The sequence below is a fragment of the Polypterus senegalus genome, chromosome 13 (assembly GCF_016835505.1).
Source record: "Polypterus senegalus isolate Bchr_013 chromosome 13, ASM1683550v1, whole genome shotgun sequence".
Classification (NCBI taxonomy): Eukaryota; Metazoa; Chordata; class Cladistia; order Polypteriformes; family Polypteridae; genus Polypterus; species Polypterus senegalus.
In genome coordinates, this window is record NC_053166.1 from 37,041,562 (window position 1) to 37,069,379 (window position 27,818).

At 38.8% G+C, this 27,818-nt stretch overlaps 1 protein-coding gene across 4 annotated transcripts in view; it reads left to right on the plus strand.

Annotated features, from left to right (window-relative positions):
• Nucleotides 1-27,818, plus strand: part of LOC120542585 (hexokinase-2-like) — a 46,546-nt gene that overhangs the window by 11,291 nt on the left and 7,437 nt on the right. For 3 of the 4 annotated variants that reach the window (XM_039775148.1, XM_039775146.1, XM_039775150.1), the window contains 7 exons: nt 7,388-7,553; nt 10,710-10,858; nt 12,454-12,573; nt 13,389-13,484; nt 17,663-17,762; nt 23,404-23,587; nt 23,712-23,867. In XM_039775148.1, coding sequence (XP_039631082.1) covers nt 7,388-7,553; nt 10,710-10,858; nt 12,454-12,573; nt 13,389-13,484; nt 17,663-17,762; nt 23,404-23,587; nt 23,712-23,867 — 971 coding nt within the window. Of the gene's footprint in view, nt 1-3,686; nt 3,773-7,387; nt 7,554-10,709; nt 10,859-12,453; nt 12,574-13,388; nt 13,485-17,662; nt 17,763-23,403; nt 23,588-23,711; nt 23,868-27,818 lie in introns of those variants that run through there. The other variant, XM_039775149.1, reaches the window with a different exon arrangement.

Below are 27,818 nucleotides of genomic sequence, written 5' to 3' on the forward strand. Positions count from 1 at the left end.
TGCCTCGCAGTAAGGAGAACCTGGGTTTGCTTCCCGGGTCCTCCCTGCGTGAAGTTTGCATGTTCTCCCCGTGTCTGCGTGGGTTTCCTCCTATGGTCCAAAGACATGCAGGTTAGGTGCATTGGCAATCCTAAATTGTCCCTGGTGTGAGTGTGTGTCGTGTGGTGGGCTGGCTCCCTGCCCAGGGATTTGTTCCTGCCTTGCTGGATTGGCTCCAGCAGACCCCCGTGACCCTGTGTTAGGATATAGCAGGTTGGATGATGACTGGCTGAGTTTTGAAAACAGGGGGTTGGCGTTTGCAAATGCTTTGTGGATATTCAGTGTTTTTTGTGGAGGGGTTTGAAGGAGAAAAGTATTCATGCATTTTAGAATTTGTGATCATCAACAACATTTTGTAGAGTAGGAATGAATAGTGATCTATGACTTTCTGCACATATACTGGATGTTCTGTTTACTGGGTGAGGAGGTTTGAAAAGGTGGACCCTGTATTGAGCAAGGTGTGTGCCAGTTGTCAGAAAATATAATGTGTTGGGTGTCAGCCACTGTAGACTCAGAGGTTGCTCAAGTGTGAATTATTGCATTTAATGATTTCATAATGACACAGCATATCATTTCTCATACCTGCTTAATCTAATTCAAGTTCTTGGCTGGAGGGACAGGAGCCTATCCTGGTAACAGAACTGGACAGAGTGTCAGTCCATCATAGGGCCCACTGGCATTCAACCAGTTTGGCATTACCATCACCCTATCAGCATCTCTGAGGATGTAGGAGGCAAACACACCACAGACACAAGGGAAACATGCAGACTTCACACAGACAGCACAATGACATGGAATTCAGACAAAGAGCACAGGACCCGTGAGGAGGTAACACCACTCGCTGCACCTCCATGACAATCTGACTTCTGAATGGATATGTCAATAAAATGAATGCAAATATGTTAGAGTTCAGGAGGCTAATGAATTTCACACTTTTGTTTTCAAGTTTCACTGAAATGTTTAATTCTCAGCTTCACTAGATACAGTGGATTCAGAGAGTTTTCAGACCCCTTCACTTTTTTCACTTTTTATTACTTTGCAGCCTTGTGCAAAAATTGTTCAAATTCATATTTCTGTACATCAAGCAGCACTCAATACCCCAGAATGACAAAGTAAAAACAGGATTTTAGATATTTTTGAAAATGTATTAGAAAATACAAAAATAAAAAAGGAAACATTGCCCTGACACAAGTACTCAGACACTTTGCTATGACATTTGATATTCAGTTCAGTTTGATCACATTTCATTGCTCGTCGTTGACCTTGTTTGAAATCCACTTGTGGTTGATTCAATTGACTGGACATGACTGAGAATGGCACATACTTATCTATATAAGGTTTCACAGTTGAGCAAAAACCAAGCCATGTGATCAAAAGAACTGATGCAGAGCATAGAGATGGGATAATGTCAAGGCACAGATCTAAGGAAGGCTACAGCAAATTCCTGCAGCATTGAAGGTTCCCAAGCGGACAGAATCCATAACACTTAAATGGAAGAAGTCTAGACTCTTCCTAGAGCTGACTGTCCTTGCAAGATGAGCTATCGGGGTAGAGGGGCCAGGGTAAGAGAGGTGATCAAGAACCAGAGGGTCACTCTGGCTGAACTCCAGAGAACCTATGTAGAGATGTGAGAAACTTCTAAAAGGACAACCATCACCACAACACTCCACCAGCCTGGGATGTATGACAGTGACTTGACAAATGTATCTTCTCAATAAATGACACATGAGAACTTTTTTAATACCTGGCAGGATCTAATTAATAATATTTTAGAATAAGCATTTAACTTGAGGAAGCGGATTCTCTTCCCCTTTTTATTCTAATTATTTACATACTTATCTTTTCTACTATTAAGTGTCACTATGTTGACCTAGCTCACTTTCTTATGGATGGGGGTTGACTTGATTTGAACCTAGTTTTGTAAAATTTGACTTGCTTGTATGGATTGTTGTTTGATTTGAATAAATTCAATAAAATCTTAAAAAGACACACGGGAGCCCACTCACCTAAAGGACTCTTGGACTGTGAGAAACAAGATTCTCTGGTCTGATGAAATCAAGATTAGCATCATGTCTGGAGGAGACAGGCATGTCTCATGACCTGTACAATACCATTCCAACAGTAATGCGTGATGGTTATAGTATCAAGCTGAGGGGTTTTTTCAGAGGAAGAACTAAAAGACTAGTCAGGTTTGAGGGAACATTAGAACACTCTAGATGAGAACAGACCATTCAGCCCAACAAACCTCACCAGTCCAATCCACTTATTTCTTCGTGTTTTGAAAATCCCTAAAGACTTACTGTCTACCACACTACTTGGTCACTTAGACCAAGTGTCTATTGTTCTTTGCGTAAAGAAAAACTTCCTAATGTTTGTGTGAAATTTACCCTTAACAAGTTTCCAACTGTGTCCTCGTGTTCTTGATGAACTCATTTTAAAATAACAGTCTAGATCCATTGTACGAATTCCCTTCATAATTTTAAACACTTCAATCATGTCACCTCTTAATCTTTTGCTTAAACTGTATAGGCTCATTAGAACAAAAGCTAAATGGAGCAAAATACAGAGGTGTCCTAAATGAAAACCTGGACTTCAGAGAGGTAAATTATTCAACAAATGGTGGTGCAGTGGTTAGCCATGTGGCCTCACAGCCCCTGGAGACTGGGCTTGAATCAGGCCTGTTCACTGTGTTTTTCTTTTGAATACTTCATTATGTAAGGCGTCACTTTCTAAACTACCCATTTCACTTGTGTCCTGCTTGTTTCTTCATTTTACATTTTTTAAACTTATTCTCAAGGTCATTATTTTCTTTTTACGAGGGCTTTTGCTCGTTGTTGTTGTTGTGTTGTTTATCTCATCATTCCAGGGGGGTATTCCAGAAAGCAGGTTATGTGACATACCCGGCTAAGTTTAAGGGTAAGTTAGTGGATAACCTCAACTTTCGGTTCCAAAAACGGAGGTAACTTTCTGGGTATGTATGTAACCATAGCAGCTTACTCTCTGAAGATAACCTGCCACCGAGCAGGTTATGTTCCAGGGTAAGCTTGTTTCAGAAGGTTACTGAGCATGACGTGCCCTTTTGATGACGATCCTGTGGACGTGGAAGCACAAATTATCCGAGGTTTTTTCCGCCGGGAGAGAGTAATAAGACCGCGTATTGATGTCTTTTCATTTCCAAATGATTTTTTAAAAGAGCGTTATCGGTTTTCAAAAGAATCGTTAATTTACTTGACCCATCTCTTGGCACCGCATATTGCACATGTCACAAACCGCGGGTCTGCGCTTAGCACAAAAAACATTCTGTGCATAGCACTTCGGTTTTTTGCCTCAGGGCATTTTTTGTATAATGTGGGCGATGCAGAGCATGTGGGAAAGGCAACTGTGTGTAGAGCCGTTCGCACAGTATGTCTGGCACTGAAACACTTCTTACACACGTTTGTACAGTTCCCTGGCCATAAACCTCTGCGTGTGATTAAAGAGGAATTCCACAGAGTGGGAGGTTTGTCCTTTGTAGTAAAATTCATGACGCATATTTAATATGTAGTCATACTATTTATATCTATAGATGTATTCATCCTGCACACACACTTGATACTTCCCTATATGACTTTCTATTTCAGGGTTTCCAAATGTAATTGGGCGCATTGACGGCACCCACATTCCTATTAAAGCTCCTTCAATGAATGAGGGAGACTATGTTAATAGGAAATCTATTCATAGTATCAATGTGCAGGTAAGAACTGGATTTTGTGTTCAATAAAGTTCAATAAAGTCAGCCTGCATAAAAACATTAAGCATGTTGAAGAAGCCTTTAAGTGACAGAGATAGTAATTTATTAAGTCATATAATGAAAACAAATCATAGTGGTAAACTTACATTTCACCATGCGCTACTTGTGGTGCATGGTGTGTGTGACGAAGTGCCCCCTGGAATGCCAGCAACCACTGGTCGCCCTTTATTAAGGGACAGAGCCAGCTCCTCAGATGGGGTGAGGGAGGTGGTGGTGGGCCCCGCCAGTTAGACGGGCTTCAGCTTGCTTTCTATTAGCTACATGACAGACAGAATATACTAAATCGTGTTTAATCAATAGTTCAGTGATCGTGTAATCAACTATTACCTTTTGCAGTATGTTTTTATGTTTCATTTTGACTTGGCTCAAAGTTCTTCTGCATCCAGACGGATTACACCTTATTAAATAAGAAACCATATATTCCTAGTCAATACACATTGTTATTTTAACCTAAAGAAATGAATGGCAGGAAAAGTGAATGCATTCAAAGTGATTTAACAGTGAAAAGGGTGCGGAAGGGGTGTTTCATTATTTTACAGTATAATAAAAGAGAGGCGATGTCAATTTTGCAATTTAATACACTCACGCATTTACTCTGTCCGTTATTTTTTGCCAAGCCAACTCTCTTTCTTTAGCCGATGCAGCCGTATTACTTTTTTCATTATGATAGGCTTGAATTCTTCAAACGCCTGCATTAACACCTCCAACTCCACCTCTGTGAAATATGCCGCTCGCTTTTTTTCTCCTTGATCTTCCGTTTTGACTCGTGAAATCGGCGATCCATTGAAAACGTCTTTATGTATGCACGGTGCACGCGCATTAACTCTGGGTAACCAGTAGGAGGTTGATTGAACTTACTCTTCTCAGGTGTTTTGGAACCGACATACTCATGGTATGCGGGTTTGGGGTAAATCAACCCAGAGGTTATGATTTACCAAATGGTAAGTTAACCAAGCTTTCTGGAATACCCCCCAGAAGTTTTAATGTTTTATTTGCAAATCTGTTTCCAAATCCTGCTTTATAAGTCATCTGCCATCCCAGCCTGGGGATAGTGGAATGGTCTGTAGTCCTGACTGCACAATTTCCAGGGGCATCTTTTAGAAAACAAAAAGACTGCCCAAGCAAATATTTTGTTGCTCTTTATTTTCCCAGTAGACAAATTTGCCTGCTAAGATTTAGTTTCATGGATGGATACATGGAGGAACAAGTGGATGGACTGCTCATTTTCAACAGTAACACTAAACAAATATAAAAGTATTTTGAGATCTCCTTTTCTTCAAACTCAATGTTACATGATTAAAACTACAGTATATGCAACATTCAACATTTATTTCTGTAGCACATTTTCATACAAATAATGTACAGTAGTTCAAAATACTTTAGAAAACGTCAAAGAAAAAGTTACAAGAAAAGAAATACAAATTATAAATAAGAAGAAGTAGGATTAAAGTATGTGAGGGTGGTGCAGGATATTTACGAGGACAGTGTGACTGCAGTGAGGGTGCAATAGGAATGACAGCCTAGTTCAAGGTGAGGGTGGGATTACAGACATCAAGATCAGCTTGGAGCCTCTTCCTCTTTGCAGTGGTGACGGGCATGTTGACAGATGATGTCAAACCAGATTCCCCGTGGACTATGATGTTCACAGATGACATTGTGATCTGTAGTGAGAGTGGATAGCAGGTTGAGGTATATCTGGAGAGGTGGACTAGAGAGAAGGAGAATGAGAATCAATAAGATTAAGATGGATCCCATGTACATAAATGAGATGGAAGATGGTGGAAGGGTGGGACTGCAGGGAGAAGAGGTAGTGAAGGAAGACAAATTTAAATACTTGGGTTCAATAGTCCAAAGCAACGGAAAGTGCAGCAGAGAGGTGAAGAAGAGAGTGCAGGCAGGGTGGAAAGGGTGAGAAAAAGTGGAACGAGTGATTTGTGAAAAAAGAATATCTGCAAGAGTGAAAGGGAAGGTCTATAAAATGGTAGTGAGACCAGCTATGCTGTATGGTTTGGTGGCAGTGATGAAAAGGAAGGAGGCAGGGGTGGAAGAGACAGAGTTAAAAATACTATGATTTTCTCTCAGAGTAACAAGGGTAGACAGGATTAGGAATGAGTTTATTAGAAGGACAACACAGGTACAACAGTTTGGCGACCAAGTGAGAGAGGCTAGATTGAGATGGTTTGGGCACGTGCAGAGGAGAAATGAGGGGTACATCGGGAAAAGAATGTTAAGGATGGAACCGCCAGGCAAGAGGAAAAGAGGAAGGCCAAAGAAGAGGTTTATGAATGTGATGAGGGAGGATATGAAGGCAGTCCGTGTGGCAGAAAAAGATGTACAAGGAAGGGATAGATGAAGACGGAGTATCCGCTGTGGTGACCCTTAAACTGGAGCAGCCAAAAGAAAATGAAGAATTATGAATAAAGTAACACACCCAAAATAGTAAATGGGAACAAATGAATACACACTTACATAACACTAATATACAAGTAACAGATAAAGTACAGTCCGTATTTATAAATGTGTTTTTAAGTCTGTCATGATTATAATGATAAATCCAGTGCTCTGGTCAGATTGCTGGAGAGAACAGAAAAAATAAAAATAACTCCTGCTGGCACGATGCTGGAGAAAGATACAAAGAATGCCCAGCCCCCTCGTGGCATTCTACCTAACATAAATGTTCTTACGTAGTGTCCTATTACTACTTAAATGGGCCTTGCCAGTCAGAGACGACTGCACAGTATTTTGATCAGGTGGTGTTGGAACAAAACGCCATTACAGAAAAAATGAAAAAAATAGGAGAAAATTAGAGATTAATAATAATTGTAAATCCATGAAGTACACGATGTTTCATTATATATTTAATCTATTAGAAGTAGAACTGTTATACAGCTATGAAAAAGCTAATTTAAAAAATGGGTTTTTAGGAGTTTTTTTTTTAAATGTATTACAGTATTTACCTGTTGTTTCTCTGTGTCACATGTCTGGCAACAAATAAATAATATTACTGAGGCCATGGAACGAAAACACAAAATTCTGCAACCACATCAAAGCCAATAAACAAGATGGCAGTACAAAAATGAAAACAAAAATGATAAACAACCAGAAAAACAAGTGCAATAAGTTTAGAAATGTTATGAACTGGTATAAGGATAGATTCATCACATGGGGTGCATGGCCTAGCACGTGTAGAAATGACTGACCCTCTAACAACAAAACGAGTGAAACTATGCCACAGCACATTATTCGAAATATGGGAAACGGAGGCCATGTTGTCCATTTTGGGACAATGAGTCCAGGGCTCTTCTCCTGGCTCCTTAGGGGGTGTTACACACAGTTTCTAACAGGGGAGTAAGGTCTACACTAGGTTCATGGATGCCTTGGGTCTCTAATTACAGCTCTAGAATTGTGTCGCAGATGCCAAAAGGGCCAGCCCTGACCTCAAAAGTGGTTCAATTTAATTTTTGAACATATTGTTCACTTTCCTGTACATAATTACACTTGTGAACACTTTTGATCTCTTTTTGTATGCATTCTTGTTTGTTTTTTTCCATTCTCCAGAAGGTCAAAGAATGCTTGAATCCTTTCAAGTTGTCCACACAAGATCTAAACTTGGTCTCAGAGCGGCTCTTAAAAGAAATGGAAAAAGGGCTCAAGAAGAAAACACATGATAGTGCAACAGTGAAGATGCTGCCCACCTATGTGAGACACACACCAGATGGCACAGGTATGAAAGTATTCATGAAATTGGAGCTTTGTTGTTGGATAAGAAACAACATAGGCTGTAAAGTCCAAGTCACTCATATGGCCTAGGACCAAACCAAATAAAAACATATCAGGTGCCTCTGTGCAAGTGAGTGATATTCAGAAGACACAAAAGTCAACTACGTTACCTTTCTGTGCTGTTCTCATTTCTTTTGATGACAGTTTCTGTTTTGAATTGTTTCATTGAAGGAACTAATGTGTCTGATTCACATTGTAATATGATGTACAGTTTCTACAGGTCTTTCCCAATGTTTCATAATTTTAAGGTTAGAATAATTCAGAATAAATTTCTACCCATTTTCAAAAGCTGCAACCATGTTGTTTACTGGTTTGCAATGCCAGTTGTTACAATGGCCATGCAACAATGTGTATCATCTTACACTCCCTATTAAAGATGGAGGCACATATTAAACAAGTGCTCTATTACATTTTCAATGCAAGTAGTTTACAAATGGTTCTTTTACATCAGATCTAGATCATGTTCAGAGACTATAATATCTGTTTTGTATTCTGGTTTTGACACACAGATTATACAATATTTTGGCTCTGACCTCTGCAGGATTATTGACTGTGACTAGAACACAATTAGAGCAACATTAGAACAATTGTGTAGAGAATTTAAAACAGTTTATCTCCCCCTAGGATTTAGTTCCATCTCCTATTTAGTATTTAGTTCTTAATAAAATAATACAAACACAGCTGTTTAACACAGCTTATATTTAACTTGTGAAAATAAATTTGAACTGATACTTGAATTGTCTTCAGGTATGTCTGCATTTTTACTAAATGTTTGGTTAATAGTATTCTCTCCATCCACTTTTTTGAATAAACTATTTCACTTCTTGCTCCATAATCTGATATTTTAATGAAAGGATAAATCCATAGATTTTCTGCACCTGTCAGCAACAAGGAGATAAGTAAAAAAAAGATATCTGATCCTGCTATACCCTCTCACTCACCTAAAAAATATGGGTCTTAAGAATGAATTCACAAGGTTGTTTCATTCACCTTTATGTGAATATATGTGAGTGCTGGTCAACTACTGACTAGCTCCTAAAGAGAAAACAAAAAAAAAGTACAATGGGATTAAAAAAGGCACAACAATATTCAAACAAGACGGCAAAAATGTAAAACATGATGGAAATACAAGGAAATTAATGAGCAAAATGCATTGGCATTGTTGGGAAACGTTCTTTAAAATAAGTATGTTAAAGAGGTATCAAAAGACATAAACTGTCATTTACAAAAAGATCAGCAGAGCTGACAATCTTATCATTTTGGAAAAAAATTCATCACCATGAATTCTTAACTCTTCGGTAGTTAGTATACTGCAAGAATACCAAGGAAATAATATAGAATTAAAAATAAAAGATGCACAAAATAAAATACAAAATCAAATTTGACCAACTGACACACCAGACAGTTCTTACATTGACTGAATATTCATCCATTAGACAAATGCTATCCAACAAAAATGATGCTGATGATAACAATCACGTTTTGTGTTTTGTTATGAAGAAGATCTTGTCAGACTTACTCATCTGAATGTTTAAAGCATTTGGATTGTTGATTTACATGTCTGTCTGCATCCATATCCTCACCTATGGTCACAAGCTCTGGGTAGTGGCTTGTAGAATGAGATTGTAAGTACAATACTGAAGTGAGGTTCCTAGATTGCTTGCTGGGCTCACTTTCTGTTAATGGGAGGTGCTTGGAAATGTTGTGCTTTGCAGTAAAGCATAAAGGATTTTAAAAGGTAACTAACCAAGAGAAAAGTGGCCAAAAGACAGAAACAGGTGAAATACCAGGAGGTGGAGTTACAGTCACCAAAAAACAGAATCCAATACAAGAATCAGAGTTGAAAAAACAAGAGCAAACGTATTAAGCCAGATATCATTAATCAAGGTAATAGCAAAGAAAGATTCATAACTTCAGAGAACATATCCTTAACAATAGAGGCTCAAAATGGTAGTGAAAATGCTCCAAAAAATTCATAAAACAAAACCATCACATGAAAAATCAATGTTACTAACAAAATACATGGAAAAAAATCCCCAAATTGAGTGCAAATTCATACCAAAAGATGAACTAAGTCAAAATACCCAAGAGGAAACGTGGGAGGACCTCAGAGTAGAGCAACTGCTTCTTTGAATTGAGGAGTCAGTTGAGGTGGTTTAGGGATTAGTTAGGATGCCCACTGAGTGTTTTCTATGGTCCAAGACATGCCACAAAGATTAAATTTCTTGATTGTCCTAGGAATTTCAGAGTATTACCCAAGAAGGTCTGGAGAAAATGGTTTGAGAAGGAGAAGCATGGCTGAGCCCAGCAAAGCAATTGGCTACTATGACCCTTAGCAGGGAAAGTAGAAAGAAAATAATAATAATGATATCTGACTCTCCACTGGCAATGGAGGAAATAAAAATGATAGAAAATTGGAATTTATCATAACTAATATTACCCATTTATCCCTATGATGTGCTGACATGGAGTAACCTTAGCCACCTGCTCATTTCAAAATAGTGTGGTAAAATATGCTATTGGTACTTTTTCAGCCTGCAGTCATCAGTCTGTGTAGTGTCTCTTCTCATTGTGTCTATTTTTACCACAACCTGTTACAGCAAATACACGGGTACAGGGGCAATATTTCTTTAGTATCATAATGATAATGATGTACCTTATTAACTCCCAAACGGAAATTGTCTTTTTGCATGACCTTTGGGGGTCAGAGAGCAGAGTCAGCCATTGTACAGTGCCCCGGAGCAATTTTCAGGTTAAGGGCCTTGCTCAAGGGCCTAACGGAGTAGGATCCATATTGTGTGCATAGTTCTAGATTTGCCACTTGTGTGATAGTCTGCACTTTTTTACTGTTCTGCATTATGTTCTAATGTTCTGTGTTATTCCTGGAACAACTGGTTTTCTTTCAGGGATTAAAGTTCTATCTATCTATCTATCTATCTATCTATCTATCTATCTATCTATCTATCTATCTATCTATGGTACCAGTTTGCTTAAGAAATTAGCTCTGTGCTAAAAGCACCAGAATGTCAGTTCTCCTAATTCTCAGTTCCGAGTTCTGTATGCAGTAATATTCATATATTTCTCTTGTGTGTACTCACAGAGACAGGAGATTTTCTGGCACTAGATCTGGGTGGGACAAACTTCCGAGTTCTTCTTGTTAAAGTGAATGCAGATGGTAAAAGAACCGTGAAGCTGGAAAGTGAAATCTGTGCAATTCCTCAGGAAATCATGGAGGGCACAGGCAAGGAGGTACGTGTTTCCTTTGTTGTTTATCCCATTCTCAGTGAGTCATCTTTGATGAAGTAAGGAGCTGCTTTTCAGAATCAGAATCAGAAAAGAAATGACATATTTTCCAGTACTTAATGTACAGGAATTTAATGTGGTAGCTTTGGAGCTACTTATAATACAACATAATACATACAGTATACTGCAGATGCCGAATGTCACTTTAACACAACAAGTCCTGCAAATACTAACGTGATTGAAACAAACCATGAAACTCAAACTGATTATGACAGCAGCAATCCAAGCTGTGAGAAAACAGTAAAAAGGAGGCATGTCAGACGTCATGGTACATTTTCTGATGCAGCCAGACGAAAACAACTTTGTGACACTGCCGCCAAATACTTGCAGAAAAATCCACCAGTTATTAGACATGCTGTCACACACACACCCACACACACGTACACTCACACATGCCAACACCTTCATATATGAAAGAATATGCAAATAAGCAAGGAAGACAGGCTAAATAATCGGTTTGCAAGGGTTATGGCTTTGGTAAAAAACAGTTTAGGCATCCATTAGTTTTAGTTTTAATTGACATAATTGTCTAGACAATGTTATTTTAGAAGAATTAAGTGGATAGGACTGGCAAGCTTTGTTGGGCTGAAGGGTTTGTTCTCATCTATATTGTTGTGATGTTGTAATGTTCTGTAAAAGCGTTTACCAGAGGGACCTACAACATTTATATTTTGGATCAAGTGATGACCTAGGTGACATGAGTCAGTGGTGATCCTTTTGACAATTATTTACTCTGTGGACGTCACAAAATATAATCGCTTATTTTCTGATCAGGCTGGAGCTGAACCATCCCAGAAACTTTCAATGTTCAAGGAAGATTTTGAACCTGTGCAACCATCCTGCACATTATATATACACTAGTGAAACTCCACTATGATATTTGATCATTTTCCTTTATTTGTTTGCAAGTAGTAAGCCTCATTCAGAAGGTAACTACACTACGTATTAGTGCATGGCACCTGACGCTGAATTGAATTAAGAGGGTTTAAAAGTGGTTTGGTGACTGTATTAAGGGTTGTCTTATATGCCAGTAGTGTGACATAGCATAGTGTGACTAGGTGAACCTCCTGTACATGCCGTGAGTGCAATATGTCTGGTGACTTGTGAAATGGCGATGAAGTTCCCTTGCATTCAGGTAAGATCACATCCAGAAGGTTTAAGGAACTTGCAACCTGGGATTCTCCACCTTTGGCTGCTGTCTGTTTCAGTTCTCCAGTCAGAGGAAACATTTAGCTTTATATGGAAAAATTAACCTCATAACATTAAAGTTTTCATATCATAGTTGAAGTGTTACACATTTTCTTAAGCATGTCGTTCAGACTGGTCCCATATATTTAATAAAATGTAATCACTGCAGACTCAATCTGATTCGTGTATTGGTTTATGTATTTGGATGAAATGATCACGAGCGCTCAATAAACACACAAAGCCGTAGCGTGTAGTGGTCAAGCTCCCAAAATTGTCCAGTTTGAGTTTGTTTTCACATGAAGTAAATCTTGGACTGTATTATTTTGGACTAATTTGTCACTTTCTTTTCGCAGCTCTTCAACCACATTGCAGACTGCTTGGCTCGATTTCTAGACTCAAGAAATATCAAGGACAAGAAGCTACCTTTGGGTTTCACTTTCTCCTTCCCTTGTAAGCAAATCGACTTGGACAAGGTTAGCATCTATCATCCTGGCTGAGCCTATGTGCCCAGTGTTTTCAAAATCACAAAGTATTATTTCAAGTGAAAGGATTGGAGTCAGGGATGCATTACTTTGAATTGGAGCTGAAGGTACTGACAGAACACTCATCCTCTTAACAGTGCGCTAAATCCATGACTTAGTGTCTGTCCATGCTGGAGCGCGATGGAAACAGCTCAACAGTCTGACAGTTGCAATGCTTATTAAAGTATAACAGTTTTTGTCCAGTTGAAGAATGTCTGTTGAATTAAATATAAACTGGGGTTAGAGATTTGGTGATATTTGCGGACACTAAATTGTATTCTAGAAGGACAAACTTAGAACTGTCAGAGGTGTTCCTCATCCCTAAAATGTTACCCTGGAGGTCTAAAACCAAACCTGCTGAGCTTGAACTCAGAGAATGAGCCGCTGACTGGGACGTAGTGTGTCCAGAGGTGTAGGTGAAGAAGAATAACTGAGTGGTGACTTATGAGTGGAAGACATTAGCCACAGTACTGCGATTTTGAATGTTGGGCAAGCCATGGCACCTGACAGACTTAAATCTGCATAACTCAGGAGCAATAATAGTTTGTTTTGTCCTTTGTTTATTTCATACTTTCATTTGCTTCCTTTTATTGTCCCCTTCTGTGTATTATTTATAATAAAATTATTATTTTTGTTAAACTTTTGGAGCTTTTGTATCCAGTGTTCTAGATTATGTTGGCACTCAAGGTTGCTCCTTTCACTGCACCCATGCATTTTTTACTTTAAGGCCCATATATGATAAATGCTGTGAATTTGATCTCTTTCAGAGTGTGCTGATACGCTGGACAAAGGGGTTCCAGTGTAGTGGAGTGGTTGGCAAAGATGTGGTGCAGTTGTTAAGAGAAGCCATTCAAAGAAGAGGGGTGAGTTTTCACTTTTTTTTAAATAGTAAATAAGTTGTATAATATTTGTCTAAGAAGACAGGAAAACAATTCCCAAACAAAAACATGCAGGAAAAAAAATGGAAGAAATTTTGGGAACGGCAATTCAGAGAGAGAACAAATGTGACATGTACCTCTCTGATGATATGGTTTTGTTACTTCCTAACATAATTCCAACATATTAGTGAAACATGACCTTTCCTGCCTGAACGCATGTAAACTATTTGTTAACACTCATCTTCTAGACATATGCTTTTCAGTCTTTTCCATAATAATTCCTTCCTTTAATTTATCTGTGATACACTTTAGACTTAATGGCCTATCATTACTTGTTATGTGGTCAATCTCCACCACTTGCTCTTTGAGAACTTTGGTAAGTCCATTAAACTGCCTAGGCTTACATTCTATAGGGGGCACTTCTCTAGGGGTGACAGGGCTTTCAGCTATTTAGCACCCAGACTTTGAAATTACCTCCCGAAATCAATTAGATCAGCTGACTCCATTCATTCTTTTAAAAATCAACTTAAAACCCATCTGTTCAGGAGGGCTTTTAACTTAACCTAACATTCTGATGCTTCCTTCAGTTTACTTCTCTGTCCAGGTGATCAGGATCATTTCTTTGTGTGTGTTATATCACAAATTATTTTATTTTTTCAGGCATTTCTTTTAGTATTGAATTTACTATTTTACTCTGGTTTATTTATTTTTTATTCTATTTAAAGCTTTGTATATCCTGTATTTATCTGGCTAGGGTTCTATCCAGAAAATATTTGTATCCAAATATTACATACACTCTGCTGTTTAAATAAGCACCTTGAGCATGGGAAAAAGCACTATATCAAAACTGTAGTAGTAGTATTGTATTACTACTATTATTGTTAATAATAATAATAAGTAAACTGCTGCATAAATACTTTAGGATAGTTCTCAACATTTAATGGCAATATATGTGGAGTGGTGGCTCTGAGGCTAGGGATCTGCACTGGCAATTGGAAGGTTGCCGATTCAAATCCTGCAAATGCCAAAAGGGACTCTGCTCTGTTGGGCACTTGAGCAAGGCCCTTAACCTGCAATTGCTCCGTCCTGGGTATGACGTTAATCTGCATCCATCCAAACCTCCAATCTGCAGGGAAAAACTTGGGGGTTGGTGGCAGAATTGGCACTCCAGCCACCATAAAAAACCTCACACTGGTTCAACTCCACCTGAACTAGTGTGGTGCTGAGGTGTCACCCATTGCATGGCTGCACTCGGGTCCTAATCTGGATCCTGAGTTGGTTTGCTGTGTGGTGGGTGTGGCAATGCGCTGTATCAGTAATAATAATAAGGATGTTTTTTATACCAAACAATACAGATTACCTTGGTAGTGATTTAATTAGCATGGGGCATCATGTTTGGATAATTCATTGTCACAAGCCAAATAGAAATGACATGTTGAAGTAGATGGATATTGAGCATATTGAGCAGCTGCCTCAAAACTTCTGAAAAATACAATCCCAGCCTAGCCATTATTTACAAGGATTTGGCAGATGTACAGTTAGGTCCATAAATATTTGGACAGAGACAACTTTTTTCTAATTTTGGTTCTGTACATTACCACAATGAATTTTAAATGAAACAACTCAGATGCAGTTGAAGTGCAGACTTTCAGCTTTAATTCAGTGGGTTGAACAAAAAGATTGCATTAAAAATGTGAGGCAACTAAAGCATCTTTGTAACACAATCCCTTCATTTCAGGGGCTCAAAAGTAATTGGACAAATTAAACAACTGGAAATAAAATGATAATTTCTAATACTTGGTTGAAAACCCTTTGCTGGCAATGACAGCCTGAAGTCTTGAACTCATGGACATCACCAGATGCTGGCTTTCCTCCTTTTTAATGCTCTGCCAGGCCTTTACTGCAGCGGCTTTCAGTTGCTGTTTGTTTGTGGGCCTTTCTGTCTGAAGTTTGGTCTTCAACAAGTGAAATGCACGCTCAATTGGGTTAAGATCAGGTGACTGACTTGGCCATTCAAGAATTTTCCACTTCTTTGCTTTAATAAACTCCTGGGTTGCTTTGGCTGTATGTTTTGGGTCATTGTCCATCTGTATCATGAAACGCCGCCCAATCAATTTGACTGCATTTAGCTGGATTTGAGCAGACAGTATGTCTCTGAACACCTCAGAATTCATTCGGCTGCTTCTGTCCTGTGTCACATCATCAATAAACACTAGTGTCCCAGTGCCACTGGCAGCCATGCACACCAAGCCATCACACTGCCTCCACCGTGTTTTCAGGTGATGTGGTATACTTTGGATAATGAGCTCTTCCACGCCTTCTCCATACTTTTTTCTTGCCATCATTCTGGTAGAGGTTGATCTTGGTTTCATCTGTCCAAAGAATGTTTTTCCAGAACTGTGCTGGCTTTTTTAGATGTTCTTTAGCAAAGTCCAATCTAGCCTTTCTATTCTTGAGGCTTATGAGTGACTTGCATCTTGCAGTGCACCCTCTGTATTTACTTTCATGCAGTCTTCTCTTTATGGTAGACTTGAATATCAATACGCCTACCCCTGGAGAGTGCTGTTCACTTGGTTGGCTGTTGTGAAGGGGTTTCTCTTCACAATGGAAATGATTCTGTGATCATCCACCACTGTTGTCTTCCGTGGATGTCCAGGTGTTTTTGCGTTGCTGAGTTCACCAGTGCTTGCTTTCTTTCTCAGGATGTATCAAACTGTAGATTTTGCCACTCGTAATATTGTAGCAATTTCTCGGATGGGTTTTTTCTGTTTTCACAGCTTAAGGATGGCTTCTTTCACCTGCATGGAGAGCTCCTTTGACCGCATGTTGTCTGTTCACAGCAAAATCTTCCTCATGCAAGCACCACACCTCAAACTCACTCCAGGCCTTTTATCTGCTTAATTGATAATGTCATATATCAAAAGCATGCAGGCTGTTTTAAAGGATAAATTTAGTATTTTTCAAGTCATAGCTATTTCTTTACAATTATAGCATATTGTATAATATGGATATTGTTGTGGAAGAGAGGTGAAAAAGAGAGTACAGGAAGGGTGGAGTGGGTGGAGAAGAGTGTCAGGAGTAATTTGAGACAGATGGATATTAGCAAGAGTGAAAGGGGAGGTCTACAGGACGGTAGAGAGACCAGCTATGTTATATGGATTGGAGACGGTGGCACTGACCAGAAAGACGGAGACAGAGCTGGAGGTGGCAGAGTTAAAGATGCTAAATTTGCATTGGGTGTGATGAGGATGGACAGGATTAGAAATGAGTACATTAGAGGGTCAGCTCAAGTTGGATGGTTGGGAGACAAAATCAGAGGGGCGAGATTGCGTTGGTTTGGACTTGTGCAGAGGCGAGATGCTGAGAATATTGGGAGAAGGATGCTAAGGATAGAGCTGCCAGGCAAGAGAAAAAGAGGAAGGCCTAAGTGAAGGTTTATGGATGTGATGAGAGAGGACATGCAGGTGGTGGGTGTAGCAGAACAAGATGCAGAGAACAGGACAACATGAAAAAGGATGATCCACTGTTGCAACCCCTAACGGGAGCAGCCAGAAGAAGAACAAGTATAATATGGATATTGCGGGCTGTGTGCCAGGGTTGTAATTTGTAAAATGTTGCTGAGATTGGCTGTGGCCCAGTGTAACTCCATATTTGGATTAAGAGGATTCTGATGATGGATAAATGGATGGATATTTCTTTGTCATTTTAGTTCATTCAACATTATACTGTGTTTACAAATAATTTAGTTGATTTGAACTTACAACTTAATGTTCTTGACATGTTTATTTCACTGCAGTGTTTCAGAGCCCATGCCATCATCATAGGGTACCAGCTATACCCCACAGAGATAATTTTGACTCACAAATTAACAAAGCATTCATGTATTTAGTATATGAGATTATTCCATAAAATACACCCAACAGTATTTAGGAAGTAAAATATTTGTCATTGAGTATTGGGCCAGTTTAGACCCTACCTTGAACCAAGACTGCTTGACTTTAAAATGTACATGTAAATCTAGTACTCTTGGGAGAAAACACAAACACAGATGCAGGAACATCATGCAGTCTACACACAGCCTACTTAACTCTACGCTCACTTCAGGTTGGATGTGTCCGGCTGACATATTTCCTCATTGTTGTTTCTGTTTGTCTTTGCCTTAGGATTTTGATATTGGTTCAGTCGCTGTAGTGAATGACACAGTCGGGACAATGATGAGCTGTGGATACAAAGATCCTGAGTGTCAGATTGGTTTGATCATTGGTGAGTATGTACACTGGGGGGGTTGAACTGTTGGGTTTCCATTTTGAAATCATATCATTTTGCCAGCCTACAGGATAGCAGTTGCTTGGAAAGGAAATGGTAGTTTGTTAGAAACAGAACATAAACACAGCACAAGTGGTTAGTGTGGACTTCATTTACAGCCTGCCAGTTCTGTACTTATGAAGTAGAAGACATTAACATGCGCAAGGGGTAGTTCAAAGACAGGGATATTCTCCACCACAAAGTAGTATAGTAGTTAATTTGAGAATTTAAAAATCAACATGAAGATATTGAAAAATTTTAAATGAGTAAGGACTGATGAGCTATGCTAGGCTAAATGACTGTTTCTTGTTAGAACTTTTATGTTCTTAATCACTCATGATCAATTTAACCCAAATTGCTTTCAAATATTTTATCTCTATTTTTTGGCATTCCTCCTTCGTCCCCCTAATCAAAATCTGACCAGAGAACTTTTAAAAAACATTGTTGCTTAAACCCTGGCATTAACTTTGTGAGATGGCTGCTGCCACCTGTTGGTGGGCTTCAATTCTTTTTTCCCTAACCTATTTTACACATATTGGAAGCTATGGGAGCTTTCATTTTTCTCTCATACAGATATTGCATATTTGTTGATATTTGTTAAATAAACAATTGTAAAATACTTTTCGTTCGTCTTTATAAGATGAGTTGCTTCCATCCATCCATTATCCATCTCGCTATATCCTAACACTGGGGTCTGCTGGAGCCAATCCCAGCCAACACAGGGCACAAGGCAGGAAACAAACCCTGGGCAGAGCGCCAGCCCACCGCAGAGATGAGTTGATTTAATCTATTAATTGTACTTTTATCTATTAATCGAAATGTAGAGCAAATAAGTAAAGTGAGGGGAGACTTTCTATATCCAATTTTACATGCAAATCTAATTTTAATTGCATGGTATATAACAAAATAATGTACATTTTTAAAATCCACTTAACCCAATTCATGGCCGTCAGGTTTGAGCAGTGCTGGGTACCAGGAAGGAACCAGTTCAGAAAAAGGCACCAGTCTATTACAGGATCCCCTCACACAGTTAATTTGGAATGCCTGTTCTCCTAGTACTCATATCTTTGGAAGAAAAGCCACATGAACAAGATGAGAACATGCAGACTCTATGTAGTTTGGCTCAGGACTTGAAGTCAGAATGCTGGCTCAGTGAGGCTGCAGCAGCCCTGCTCTCTCCACCACCCTACACCTCATAAGAGTTTAACTGATCTGCCAAGAGATGGAAACAGTAGGCATAGAATAAGATTCATGTTGAATGGGAGAGCAGTTTGGATTTTAAAAGTAAGTAGGAGAAAAGACGTGGTCAAAAATAAGAGATTATCATGATGACAAAACTCAAAGTGGAAATAAACGAAAGCAAAAAATCTAAACAAGAAAGATTGTTAGGAACAAAATAGTTAATAAAGGCAAAGGTTCTGAACTGAATCTGTGAACTCATATGAGGAAATGAGATATTAAGGTAAACTTTTATACTGTCACATCATGACCGCCAACGATCCAAGGACTGCCCTGACAAGGGAAGTTCAAAATGATACCAGTAACAAATAATTAAAATAGCAGCTGAAATGACCCAAATAAAATAACAAAGCAAAACTAAGCTTTAAGGTGAGAAGCTAATGTTAAAACTAGAATTCTTGAGGTGGAAAACCTCTAATTCCAGAGCAAATCCACAGAAATAGAGCAAGGAAAAGGTATATGAATACAAGTCCCTAAATTAAGGATCCAGGAGATAAAGCACAAAACTAAACGGACAGATAAGGTCAAAATGAGAAAGACTAAGATCAATCATCACAACAAAACTCAAAGTCAGAAGATAAACCAAAAGAAAGTATTAACTCTAAATCAATCAGAAGAACTGTTTTTGAAAAATATTCACAATCTTGGAGAGCACAACGGTGGTTTAAATATCATTGCAATAGAGACGTCATGCATTACATTCTCCAGCTTGCTACCAATCCTATGGAGGAATATTTCGGACAAAATGAAATAAATAAATAAATGCGTAAATAAATAAAAGTACTGTGAAATGTGAGCATAAATAAATAAATGTGTCATGAAATGAGAGCCTTAATAAATAAATATGTCATGAAATGAGAGCATAAATAAATAAATGTGTCACGAAATATGTTTTCGTTGCTTATTTATTTATTTCATTTTGTCCGTAACATTCCTGCAAACCGTCATGAAATACGGCTTGAAATAAAACTGTCACTTTCACTCGTCAAAGTTGAGAGGGTGGGCTCTAACATGCCCTCTAGTTACTGATTGGTGAATCGATAGCACAAGAATTAATTAGAAAAATGCTTACTACTGCCGATGAAATGGATTCTGCCGAAGATATTACGTATTTCAGAGAGAGAATTGAAGATTTATCGGAAGAAATTACAATGTTGGCGGCCCTTTTAGAACTGAGTATTTGACCCTTGTTTTACGTATAAAGTCAGTTGCATATTCGCAGCTACTTTTTCAAACAACTGTACAGCTCTGATCAGTGGTAAAGTTGTTCAGTTCAAAATATTAGTTGGAGCTGCTTTGGGCATTCCATGTCAAAGTACCTAAACTAATACAGCCGTTGCAGCTTACCGTATATCAAAGTGGCTCATTCGCCTTGTGATCGTCTTCTCCGACACACCATATAGATCTGCAATCTGTTGTACTTTTAAACCGCATAACAGAAGGTGTTCTATTGACTCAGCTGGAATGTCAAAGATTGGACGTCCAGAGCAGGGAACTTTGTCACCTGAACTGGAGTGTAGTAGAGTCCGTTCCACCTGTTCTTCGATAATTTCAAAAACAGTTTCATCTATATCGGAGTCTAAAAGGGCCGCCAACATTGTAATTTCTTCCGATAAATCTTCAATTCTCTCTCTGAAATACGAAATATCTTCGGCAGAATCCATTTAATCGGCAGTAGTAAACATTTTTCTAATTAATCCGTGTGCTATCGATTCACCAATCAGTAACTAGAGGGCGTGTTAGAGCCCACCCTCTCAACTTTGACGAGTGAAAGTGACAGTTTTATTTCAAGCCGTATTTCATGACGGTTTGCAGAAATGTCACGGACAAAATGAAATAAATAAATAAGCAACAAAAAACATATTTCGGGACACATTTATTTATTTATGCTCTCATTTCATGACATATTTACTTATTAAGGTTCTCATTTCATGACACATTTATTTATTTATGCTCACATTTCACAGTACTTTTATTTATTTATGCATTTATTTATTTATTTCATTTTGTCCGAAATATTCCTCAATACCAACCAACTTACGGAATGGCAGCACCCAAAAAAACCTGATTAAGTTGTCTAGAACTTAAAAGAGACATGACATGAACACAGGATTAGATTCAGGAGGTACTGCCAAGAAGTTGCAAGTGGTGCCCACAAGGGTAGAGAAACATGGACTGTAAGATTTCTGGAAAACCAGAAACTCAATCCAATCTTTACTCTAAACCAAAACGTAACCCAAAATCAAAGTTAGAAACACAGTCATTAAATTGCTTGGAGTAAAATCTAAACCAAAAACACACACAAGACTTTTTAGAGAACGTATCCACAATCTTGGACAATGGTAACTGTGTGCTGTCAATTATATTTTGCTGCATCGAACACATCACTCAGTACGACTTCCAGGCAACATCACCCAATAACTGGACAGTGATTCTTAAATCAGGATGAGGACCTCCTCAGCTTCTCTCTGTTGACAAGCCAATCAAATTTCACATATCGGTTGTTTGGCTGTCTTTCCATTACAAGACATGATGCATGACACACTCAGCCATTTGCATCTTTTAAAACACCCCCATTTCAAGGCATATCTGTCATAATCTGATTTTATTTTTTGTAGTAATTTCTTGGCCTCAAACAATCGCTAAGCTGTCGTTTAGGGAGTTCCTGAGGTCAAGGATTCTGGTGGTTCCATTTATTTTTTGTTCTGATGCGTTTTCATCAATGTTTCTTTTTAAATTCTTTTTCTTACAATGCCATTTTGTTTTTTGCATAAACACCACCGTTATTATTACAATCAGAGGTGCACGTCACTTAACGTCATTTTCACGACAGGATAAAGGTCGGGATCACGCATTTCCAAATTGTCTCAGTATTCAGATTACTTCAAAGAACTTGGTTTGAAACATACTTAATTAATTTGATCTCTTGGTTTTGATTTATTTTGGAGTCCTGACTTTGATTCTTGCCTTTCATATTGGTTATTAAATAATACACAACCTCCTGGATCCCAGTCCTCTTGCTATGTCCTTTTTGACCCAGATTACTGATTCACGTTTTTGGGCTCTGTTTGAATTATGTAGAAAGAAGAGACTTGAGGCATGGCAAGGTTTGGGGCAGCCACCCGTTTAATCCGGTTTCCTGGCTGCAAACGTAATTGATTCATTCAGAGTCAAGTTTACTCAACAGAGTCCAAAACAGAACTACCTGCCAGAGCAAAGGCAGGAGGCTTTATAGGACGGAGGGCGGAAGTGATTTCGTCCTTTGTGCCGGAACCGGAAGTGAGGTCGTCCTCGGGGCCGGGGCCGGAAGTGATGTGTCCCGCTTCGAGGTATCGGCTCCTGGTGGGATTTCCCGGGAAAGACCTGTAGAGAACTCAGAAAGAGCGTTAGCGTAACAGGCAGATGTATCATCAGTCCTCTCTAAGCCCTTCAGCTGCCTCCCATGCACACGTGTGTGACAATTACCAATTTTCTTACTCACTGGCATCAACCTTAGCTTGCTTTTCTGACTTCATGTCCTGAATCTTAATTTAAAACCATCAATGTTTCTTTCTGCACAGTAACTACAGTACTTTGCACATCAGTCTCTTAAAGCATCCTTAGAAGGGTTATTTTACTCATGAGGCGTGTCTTGTAGTAGGAGTTTTGAGTGGTGCTGGAGGCCGCAAGCAGACTCTTCTTGGGTTTTTTGCTGTATAAATCACATGACACAAACATGCACTCCGATTGGCTGGTCAGCAGTGTTCCTGAATTGCAAAGCTCCAGAGGTCTGCAGCGAGACACTTTTCCTTAAACCACAGGGGCTCAACAAAGCAGCAGTCAACATGAAAACAAAAAGAGTGCTGCCCGGAATTTCAATACATATCAAAAGTCAATTCTATAATGCCAAAATTAAAAACAATAAGCACATATACAAAATCTTAATGTTTTAGGGCCTAAGCGATACAGAAGTTAAGACAAAAAAATTCATAACCTTAGAAGAAAAAAATTAAAACCATGGAAAAATCATAACACAGGATACTGCTACATAACTCAGAAATTCCATAAAGTTCAGAAAAAATGACAAAAATCCAAAACATATAAAATTAGATGTCCACATTATGCAGTTTTGGTGTTTTCAGTGTTTTTACAATTGGGATGAAATTGTGCATTACATGCAACTCACTTCTATATGCTTTGTATCGCTTATTGCTTATACCTCCTGCCGTATGCCAGATGTTGTTAGAATTGGATAAAGCAGGTTTGAAAATGGATTGTTGAATGGGTGAACAGTCTCAATCAGGATGTTATGTTTATGTTTTACTTTTGTAATTTCTACAGTTACCATACCTGACTCACTTTCTGCAACTTTTTTGAAAAGGTACTGGGACAAATGCCTGCTACATGGAAGAGCTGCAAAACGTAGAACTAGTGGATGGAACTGAGGGGCTCATGTGTATCAACATGGAGTGGGGTGCTTTTGGGGATGATGGGGAGCTTGATGAATACCGGACCAAGTTTGACAAAGAGGTAGATGCTCAGTCAGTCAATCAAGGGAAGCAGATGTAAGTGCTGGTTCTTGACTTCTGAATGTTGTGCATTTTACTGGCAAGCACTCACTCTTTCAGTGCTGTCTATGACAATGTCAGTCTTCTTAAGAGTTCTGTGCTTTCTCGCTATCGTTACTAGATTTGAGAAGATGATCAGTGGGATGTACATGGGAGAGATAGTTCGCCTCATCCTGATAGACCTGGCTAAAGAGAATGTCCTGTTCAAGGGAATGGTACCTGCTGCCTTGCAGATGAAAAACAGTTTTGAAACCCGACATATCTCCGAAATTGAAGCGTAAGTGCTGAAGGGTCTGTTGGCTTCTTGATTTGCATTTAAAATGCTATTTGTCCATCTCTGACAGGTAAAGGCAGTTAGGAAATCATAGAAGGTCAGTAACTAAAAGTTAAAGAATAAAGCACATTCTTAAACATAACATGAAAGAGAAAAATTATAAGAATAAATGATCAAGCTCTACTACACTGGGGCGTAGCCAGGAATAGATTTTAGAGTGGGCCTGTGTAAAAATGGGTGTTCTAGTTTAAATAGGATATGCTGGGCACTTTTTCTATTCATACTATTGTACATTCACATAACTGAATTATTAGGACCATGCAGCAGTTGAGCAAAAATTATCAAGGCAATCAAACATTGTTGTGCCCCAGCAGATACACACACAAAATCAGTTCCTATCTGTCATGTCAGACATCAGGGCTTTAGATTGAACTGGTCGATGATTTTGTCAAAATCTACATTTTCAGCACGATCACGTTTAAATGATAAGATAGTCAAATTGCTGAGACAAAGTGATGATACTGATGATTTCAAACGCATCTTGATCCAATTTACATATGAAAAACTCAGCACTGCAAGTTGTATTTGGAAGTATGACTATCACTCGTGACAAAACATTAACGTTCCGCAGGGAAGTTGTCAAGCACCTCCAAAAGAGATGCCAATTTTGCTGTCTTGTTTCTACTTTTCTGTTACTTTTTCTGCATCCTGGAGTTTTATTCCATATAACTGACATGGTGATTTCAGTAACTCTTTTTTGCTAAAAGAGTTGGATACTGCATGAAAGGCAGCTGCAGCACACATAAGCTAATCAAAGACTTTGTTAAATGGTGCGACTCAAACCACTTACACCTGAACACCAGCAAGACCAAGGAACTGGTGGTGGATTTTAGGAAGCCCAGGCCCCTCATGGACCCCGTGATCATCAGAGGTGAATGTGTGCTGAGGGTACAGACCTATAAATACCTGGGAGTGCAGCTGGATGACAAATTAGACTGGACTGCCAATACTGATGCTCTATGTAAGAAAGGTCAGAGCCGACTATACTTCCTTAGAAGGTTGGCATCCTTCAACATCTGCAATAAGTTGCTGCAGATGTTCTACCAGACGGTGACAGTGCCCTCTTCTATGCGGTGGTGTGCTGGGGAGGCAGCATAAAGATGAAGGACGCCTCACACCTGGACAAACTTGTTAGGAAGGCAGGCTCTATTGTAGGAATGAAGCTGGACAGTTTGACATCCGTGGCAGAGCGACGGGCGCTGAGCAAACTCCTGTCAATCATGAAGAATCCACTGCATCCACTGAACAGGATCATCTCCAGACAGAGGAGCAGCTTCAGCGACAGACTTTTGTCACCGTCCTGCTCCACTGACAGACTGAGGAGACCCCACACTATGCGACTCTTCAGTTCCACCCGGGCGGGTAAACGCTAACATTATTGAAAGTTATTGTCTGTTTTTACATGCATTTTTATTACTCTTTAATTTAATATTTTTTTTTGTATCAGTATACTGCTGCTGGATTATGTGAATTTCCCTTGGGATTAATAAAGTATCTATCTATCTATCATATAGTGCCTTATCTATCTATCTATCTATCTATCTATCTATCTATCTATCTATCTATCTATCTATCTATCTAATGGCAGATGTGCCATCTTTACACTTGCTCTGCAGTTCCATAATCTGTCTATCTAGAGCAGTGCTTCCCAAACTCAATCCTGGCATCCCACTGTGGCTGCAGGTTTTTCGTTGGACTCTTAGCCTAATTAAGTGAGTCATTATTTCCCAGTTGCTGTGTTTTGGAGTCAATGTAGAAATTACAAACTAAGTTTGGTAGATTTTTATTAAAATGTAGTAAGTAGTTATTTGGGGAATATATTGGGTTTTTTTTAAGTCGTTAACAGCATTTTCAACCTAATTTTCATTCTGCTTTTCCAGGTGTTTTGGTTATTTAATTGATTATTTATTAATTAACGGGTCTGACACTGAAGTCGTTGCTGCTTTCATCATCTCAGGTGTCTGCTGTGCTGGTTGTTAATTGTCACTGTTAGGGTTAAATGAAGGGAGCAAACTACAATAGGAAAATAATAAAAGAGAGTTAAGTATTTATATCCATCCATCCTTTATCCAACCCGCTATATCCTAACTACAGGGTCACGGGGGTCTGCTGGAGCCAATCCCAGCCAACACAGGGCACAAGGCAGGAAACAAACCCTGGGCAGGGCGCACACACACACACACACACACCAAGCACACACTAGGGACAATTTAGAATTGCCAATGCACCTAACCTGTATGTCTTTGGACAGTGGAAGGAAACCGGAGTACCCGGAGGAAACCCACTCAGACACGGGGAGAACATGCAAACTCCACGCAGGGAGGACCCAGGAAGTGAACCCGGGTCTCCTAACTGCGAGGCAGCAGCGCTACCCACTGCCCCACTGTACCACCCAGTATTTATATCTTTACAAGAAAAATAGAAATATTTCTATATGTCTTATAAATGTAAAACCCATACTGTTGTGTAGACCAGCTAATTTAAAAAGATCAGTTGTTATCAATTATTTCAATGGTTGAAACAAAACCTGCAGCCACAGTGGGTCCCCAGAATCGCGTTTGGTAACCACTGATCTAAAGCATCATTCCAAATGTGTCTGAGATCTGTAATGCTTTGAACACAAGATGATTTACTCAGTGTTGAAGTTAACAAAGTGTCCGCCAACTTTGCAGGCAGCTTTGTCTTCCATGAGAGAGTGACATCCCACTGAGTAATCTTGTGTGTTTGTCCATTAACTCCTCTGTTAACTGTAGCAGACACCGGTTTTATTAAATCAACACGCAGAGAGTCCCAGACTGGGGCTTTACTTACTTCTCAAACTTTATCTGTTTATTAATGTTGTTATACCATCACGAGCACTGTGAAAACTAGAAATGAAAATATAAACATACATTTTTAACATTTTACAAAGAAGCAGAATAAATGAAACAATATGTAATTAACTTGCATACCTCGCTCTGCTTACCAACAATTTTAAAGATTGGAGAGATCAGTGTTTTCCTTCCATTATCTCCTCATTTTCAGACAATACAGCAAAGAAACCAAAATGACAAGTAAATTATTTTGTACTTCAAACTGAAAATAGCACAGTTGAAGAAAAATACACACTTTATAATTCAAGAACTTAATTAAACATAAACGTAACAATAGGGTTCAAGGAAAAAAAATTCGCTACCAATTCTTCCAAATTTGTGCCATTTTGTGTCATTACGTCTTCTACATGCAGAAAGATTTTGCACTCTTTTACATTAATTGTATCACTTTATCAAATCCGCCACCAGAATTTTCTTTGAATTTGGCAAAACTCGCCTTCACGGTCTTAATTAGATGGATAAAATCGAACACTGACAAGGCTGAACTCTGCAAACTCTTAGTTGCAAAATCACTAGTCTTGAAAAGTTTACCAACTGTTACCAGAAGAAACACAAATGTCTTTGTCTAGATCTATAATAAAGAATCTCCCTCTAATTTGGTTTGGAATGTTCAGGAAGTGTTTCCAATATTACGTCTAGCAATACCAGCACTTTATTTGCAGCTCATTCTGTATCTCTGGGCTCATGCGAGTAGCATTTTTAGGAAGCCGTCTAAGCCTCTGGTTTCTGGATGTTGCCATCTCTGTTTTACATTAAGGGTGGGTTAACTGGTTTATATAAATAATTTAATACAAATGTAATGGTGGATGAAAAACAACACGTACACAAAAAAAACAAAAAAACTTTATTTACATTTCCGTTATTAACACGTATATTACGTCACCATGAGAGCACAAAGCCCCATTCTATACTACCACAGAAAAAACTTTAACCAATACCTCAACACCCTCACTGGCTCTCATGTTTCATATACTGCACAATGTTTCTTTACATTTTTAACATATTCATACATTATGACTTT